Source organism: Prunus persica, chromosome G5 (assembly GCF_000346465.2).
Source record: "Prunus persica cultivar Lovell chromosome G5, Prunus_persica_NCBIv2, whole genome shotgun sequence".
Lineage (NCBI taxonomy): Eukaryota > Viridiplantae > Streptophyta > Magnoliopsida > Rosales > Rosaceae > Prunus > Prunus persica.
Window position 1 is genome coordinate 2,974,679 of NC_034013.1, and position 6,695 is coordinate 2,981,373.

At 36.9% G+C, this 6,695-nt stretch overlaps 1 protein-coding gene across 1 annotated transcript; it reads right to left on the reverse strand.

Annotated features, from left to right (window-relative positions):
• Nucleotides 179–6,463, reverse strand: LOC18777683 (phosphomevalonate kinase, peroxisomal). Its single transcript, XM_020564058.1, has 10 exons — nucleotides 6,253–6,463; nucleotides 6,012–6,162; nucleotides 5,816–5,913; nucleotides 5,492–5,601; nucleotides 5,349–5,401; nucleotides 4,697–5,080; nucleotides 4,238–4,342; nucleotides 3,710–3,937; nucleotides 3,257–3,379; nucleotides 179–696 (listed from the first exon to the last, which is right to left on the reverse strand). The coding sequence occupies exons 1-10, from the start codon at nucleotides 6,261–6,263 to the stop codon at nucleotides 430–432; spliced, it is 1,530 nt and encodes a 509-aa protein (XP_020419647.1). The 5' UTR covers nucleotides 6,264–6,463; the 3' UTR covers nucleotides 179–429.

The following is a 6,695-nucleotide window of genomic DNA, read 5'->3' on the forward strand; positions in this document are numbered from 1 at the left end:
TCAAGTGCCACAACCCCCTTCTTCTCTGCTTTTCAATGGTTAACTACTTATCTTTGTTATGAGGCTAAACCAAAAATTCAGCTTAGGAGCATAACAATGCCTAATGATTTAAAAGTACATGAATATCTCAGTAACATATAAACAAAGCAAATTAAAGAACAAGAAGATGGCATAGGGATTTCCTGAACAGTTTAAATAAATGGTACTCATTGATTTTGTTTGAGTAACTTCTTTTATTGTACAATTATTCAAGGAAATTAAGACAAACGGAAGCCTAATTTAGTTGGTTGCTTTACGTACATATTTGTCTCTTAAACATTGACAAATCGATTTACTATCCACACTCTAATACAATTCCTCTTGCAAGTCACATTTTTTCTCCGTATATAATTGTTCTAGTTTATCACAAAAAATTTGAAGAAGACGAGTTTATTCAATGTGAACTGAAGAAATGGATGAAGTAATTTCCTTGGTTCGTGGATCAGCACTCTCTAAAGAAACACCATGAGGATCTTCTCTCACTAACAAGGCCAAAACATTGAACGAACTCCAAGAACTTGCAACATGGCTTCCAGAATCCCCTAAGGTAACAGCAAATACGGCATCAAACCCACCTGCTCCAGGAACTCCAGCCAACAAAACTCCTTCCATATTCATAGTGGCATCCAAAAGACTAGTTTGTGATTCTGGTTCTATCTGAAATTTTTTGAAGCCAAGAAATCAATCAGAGAAAAAATTAAAAAGAAAAGACAAGCATGACAATATTCTGTCTGTGAACTCAAAACGGCAACAATGCAATTAAAAAAAAGGGGGGGATTGTTGGACAATTGGACGTTAAAGTTAATTAAATTGAAAAGCTCTCTGCTATTGCAAATTTACTAGAAATATTGTAATTATTAATTAATTTTTCCTTGGTCAAACGGTAATTAGCTAAGACAAGATTATCCTCTACTCAACTTCAAAATTTGAAGTGTCGGTTCCCCAGAAAAGACACCGCTTAGGCTATGTTATTTTTCATTTTTGGAACTTGGGAATGGGTTTGCACAAAATGGGGGTGTTACAATCCCATGTGCCACGTACCCTTTGTATTGTGTCCATAAAACACTTGTATCCTTCCCATTCACTAAACTGAGAAAACCTTGCAGCAACTTCCATTAATTCGCTCCTCTCACAACACAACACGTAAGCTGCTTCAGGTATGTCTATAAAATTGTGTGTATTATATCCAGTTTTATTCATCACCTAAGAGATGTCTGTATCTCTGCTTATGTTTCTAGTCTACAATGCAAATAAATATGGTGGGTTAGTTAAATAGTCATTGATTAGCAACTTCAATTATTATGAAAAGTACTATAAATATAACTGGTAATTTTTCGTTTTTCCCCCAGCTATAGTGGCTGAGATAATGTGGCATTGTAAACACACCACAAAGAATATCTCTGATTTTTCCCCCTAATTGTTTTTGGTCCTAGTTTTTAAATTAGTGTAATGGGAGAAAATGGAGAATGATGTATAAATGACTTTCGTTAGAATGACAAGAGATAGGTTGAATGTTAAACATTTATGATTGGCAACATGTTTGTGTTCAAATGATTGACATCAGGTTGCTCCCTCTTGCAATTCTAAGTAATGGCTTATTGTCTTTAGTATATATTAAGTACCAGCACCAATGTGTTTTAAGGAGTTTTTTGTTGCACACCTCAAGGCTAGGCGACAGAAGAATTGATGGTACAGCCCATAGGTGTTAGATTACGCATTTAAACAATAGAACATAGAAGAATACAAGAGATCGAGGAGAAGAAATTATAGATTGAAAAGATGAGATAAAGGGCAGAAACAGTAGAACAAAGAAGAATATCGGAGATCGAGGAGAAGAAAATATAGATCGAAGGGACGAAATCAGAGAGTTCTAGGAAAAGGTTTACTCAACCAAATCTGAATTTTAAAAAACTACATGGGGGTATTTATAGCAAACTAAAACCTAGACATAATAGGATAAAAATCCCTTGATTAAACAGAAATCATAACCCAAATAAAATAGGAAACTTAAAACTAGAAATCTGTAAATCTAGAAAAGTGGAAATCCTACTAGAATTTGGAAAACTAGAGAACCTAGGAAACTAACAAATACATTAGGAAACTAACAAATTTAGGTCCTACGCGTCCTGCATCATTCTGCCGTAAGGCATACCCTGCTTGGGGAAAAAAAAACCAAACATTTGCAGTTTCTTGCATTGACACTATTCATGATTCCCAACATTCCCAAAAACTAGAAAGGGGTTCACTGAATTGTATTGATTCCTATAAAACCCAATCCATGGAATGGATTTGGAAATCCCAAGAACCTGTCCCACAAATGAAGAAGATTCTTAATGGCAGGGATTTCTACTTAAGTCTAAGGAAGCTGAGTTTAAAACTTCTTCAATGGTTTCGTTCATGATGCATAACATAAGGCTTCATTGATCATAAAATTAAACGGAATATACTTGGGGGGATAGAGAAAACCAACTATGGCTTTCGTAGGAATCAAAATAGAGAAGTACAGTGACTGACTTTTTTTTTTTGATTTTTGATTTTTTTTTTTTTGGAATAGAGACATTGTATTGAGAAAAAGGAACATAAGGAATCCATCAAAACAATATAAGAAGGAAAAGACAGACTCCACGGAGTCAAAAAAAACAAAAACAAAAAACTAGAGCCACTGCCATACAACCCCCTCAGGAAGGAGTTATAAGACGACCTTACACAGTGTAGTTATTTTAAACAGTGTTGAAGTCTCTCAGGATGGTGGAATAATGGTAATCCTTAAACTCTGCAGAGACAGAAACCCACAGAGAGGCCCCAAATTTCACCCTATCCCAAAGCTCGGCAGGTCCCACCCCCTTATGATTAAAAAAAATCTACAGTTACGCTCCATCCAAATGTTCCAAAATATAGCATGAACAAGGCACCCCCAGAGGACACTGGCCCTTTTTCGGTTACCCGGCAAATCCATTGTAGTACATAAAAGCTCGAAGCAGCCTTTGGGAATCGCCCAGGCAATCCAGAACTCCCGCAATAATGACCACCACAACTTGATGGTGAATGGGCAGTGTAAGTAAAAATGGGCAATCAAATAACAGTTTAATTAAATGTACCAAGTCAAGAACATTTGTTTTCTAGAAAGAAAATGAATCTGTAAGAAGTAACATATTTTATCAAGTATTATTCTCCATCTTAAACACCAAAGAAGACTCCAGTTAAAGAAAGCACATACCGGAACACCTGCAGCCTCACCCATCTGATGCATATGATACCTGATCCGAAGCATAGCATCTCTTGCTCCTAATAATGCTTTAGTAATTGCTTCTTGGTTTGGTTTAGCAGCTTGGTGTATCCACTGTCCATCCATTTTTTTAAATTGACTCAAACATCAAAGTTGGGAAATACAAGCAAAAGGAAGTCATAGGGTAAGGAAAGTATTAACAACAATATGAAGAAGCCAAATTTTATGATGACATGATTAGAGGAGTAAAATGGGCTACACTGGCACAAGCATAGCACGTTTAAGCTGGGCCTTGCATGACACAATCTATACCGTGTTGTTCCAGGCACAACAACACAACACAACACGACATATCCAATAAATCCAAAATGGCCCTGCATTTTAGTTTAGGTTTTTATCATAAAAAAATTCGTGTTGTTGAGAAAAATTGAGTCCAAGAAATACCTTCTCTGATTTGAGAATGCTGCAGCTTTTTATCAAGCTTTCATATTCATCCCAGTGTTGTTCTGCCAATTTGCTCAATGTACTGAGTTGTGTTTCAAGTGCTGAATTTGCCTCTGACAACTTTCTCCATGTTTCCAAGGATTTCTGAGGGTCAGCCTTCTGCCACTTTTTCACAGCACCCACCATTGATGGAGTGGATGATCCTCCAGTTCCTGGTTCTCCAAGTAACTGTAGAAAGAAAAAAGGATTAACCTCAAGTTTGTAATCTAAAGAACAAGAAAGAGCTTAATTAACAAAAAGTAAAAGCGAAAAATGTCAAGATAGATTCCCAAGTTTACAAATATGAAATGGTAGGATACAAAGTAGGAAAAATATAATCTACAGTCGACTACGACAAGTCTCAATACAGATCAATAAGACTGATTTAGAGGATTAAAAAGCAGTATGATACTCTTTTGCATGCATAATCATATTTACAAGTGCAGGCATGTTTAATCAGAAATAATTTATAGATCTCGACGTGCTTACAAGAGTCATCAATGGTGGCAAGGAGAACTTAGTCCTCTCATGGTCCCACGTTCCTTTCAGGATTTCAAGAATGACTTCTTGTAGTGGAGTTCCCTTCACTGCAACCTGAAACCATACAAACACTAAAATTACGAGTTGAAGGTATTAATGGATGGTCAGAGGCTTGCAGTTAAAAATCAGACAGGACAACCCATTATTGTCTGCTTTTTAGCGGCAAGCCTCTCATCATCAAATTATTGTAACCACAGGTAACCTGTAACCATTTCATAAGCTTTGTTTTACACTTAACTATAACATACCAAACTCCAGTTTTCCAATTAGACAAACAGGACCAATGGTGTATTCGTCTGATGCAAATGGTATCCTTTAGCAGAGAGAGAGAAAGAGAGGGGGAGAGAGAGAGAGAGAGAGAGAGAGAGAGAGAGAGAGAGAGAGAGAGAGAGAGAGAGAGAGAGAGACCTGAGCAGAAGAAAGCACTTCCGGTGAAAAGCGGACATAGCGTTGACTTCCATAAACTGCAGAACTAACATCAAACCCACTGCCCACTTTTCCCTGTGCAATGCAATGAGCAGTTTGAGCTATAACATGCACCAAATCAAGATCTGCAGTGTATTTTTCATGTTGATGATCTTCAAGCACGGAGGAAAGATCAACAACTCTGAGGTAATGAAGCAAAGCAGCAACAACAGCTGTTGTCATTGCCGCAGATGAACCCAATCCAGTTTTTGCAACTTCAGGCTTACAATTTTCTCCATTTGATTCCTCAGCATTGAAGGTAATCGAGGCAAAAGGAGGTAATGCAGCCAATGCGTCCGGAGTCAAAGGCAGACCACGGGCTTCAATCTAAGAGGTGCACAACCCACCAACATCTTGAATTAGGAATTTGGATTTAAAATGATAAAACAAGAATCCTTGAAGTTTCAGCAGCAACTGATTCTTGGAAGTTGAATGCTTTAGATTTTTAAATTATTTTATTTAGAAAGATTTACAATTTGATTCAAGAAAACTTAATATTGATGCTGTCATAGTATACCAAGTTGAGATATGTGTCAAATAAAAATTCAGACAACAAAGTAATAAAAAACTACAGAAATAAAAAGAGGTTAGATACCTGGTTCCGATAAGAATAAAAGTCATTGCTGCCTAAAATTGTGATATCAAGACCTGCATGACAAACCCAGTTGAATTTTCAAAGATGGAGAGTTTGTTTATCTTGAAAAATGATGGGGGAACATACAGTGAATCAAACATTACCTTGCAAAAGTAGTTTTTCTAATGAATCTTTCTTGTTCTTGTCAACTGTGGCACGGGCAGCAGCTACACAGTATTGCACCGCTTGTTCCACAAAAGGGTTCTTCGAGTCACTGAAATTCTAAAGCACGTAAGGTAAGAAACACCCTAAACAATTCACCTAACCACAGAAGTATGATTTGCAAAGGAAGAAAAACACTCAAATTAACCACATTTAAAGCAGGTCAATCTTTCTATAATGATGATGATATAAACTGATGATTGGTGGCATTGTTAAAAAAACTAATGATCATTTAACAAAGTTTAATCAAAATTATAGAAACTTGCCTTGAAGAGACGTATTCAAGTGACAAATTTTTGAGGGAGAGTTTGTAGATGCTTTCTCTGGAGAGCTGAGGAGACGTCAATTTCACATCCGTCCAACCCTGAAAGACGAAACACCAAAACATCTCAATCAGATTGTGAGAGAGAGAGAGAGAGAGAGAGAGAGAGAGAGAGAGAGAGAGAGAGAGAAAAGACGCACCCAAGCCCAGCTATCAGGCTTGAGCTGGTGGTAAAGTGGCTTGACAATGGCGAAGAAGCGAGAATTGGTGCTGAGAACAAGGCCTGCATTGGGTCTCTCCAAAATCAGGTAACCTCCCGTCAACAACACCTTCCCTGGAGCTGAAGCAACCCTGTTTGTATTTCAACAACAATTTTCAATCAATCACAAAAATTCTTACAACAATAACAACAAATCTTTGATTCAAAATCCAAAAACTTACACGGCCTCCATTGCTCTCTCTCTCTCTCTCTCTCTCTCTCTCTCTCTCTCCCCTCTTTGAAGATCGCAAAGTCAATTTGTGAAGTTTGAAGTGCTTCTAATTTCTCTCTCGGACTCTCAGTAGTTGGGTTTTGACGTTGTACCGCTGGCTAAAGCCAGCAGTGTTCAACTTCAACCTCGTCAAGCTGCCCACCAACCCTTTCAATGATTTTTCTTTGATCTTTTTTCACTTTTTATCACTAATAATTTTTTTTCCTTCTCTATTTTTTTTAATCTTTGGAAATTGCTTCTTTTATTTTTTAATCTCTACTCATTAGTAAAATAAAATAAAATAAAATAAGATCAATCCCATTTCCTGTCCTTTCTCACACCGGGACATCATGAAACTAACTCTGATGAAAAAATAAAAATAAAAAATTGTGTGAGCTTAGTTTGACTAGCAAG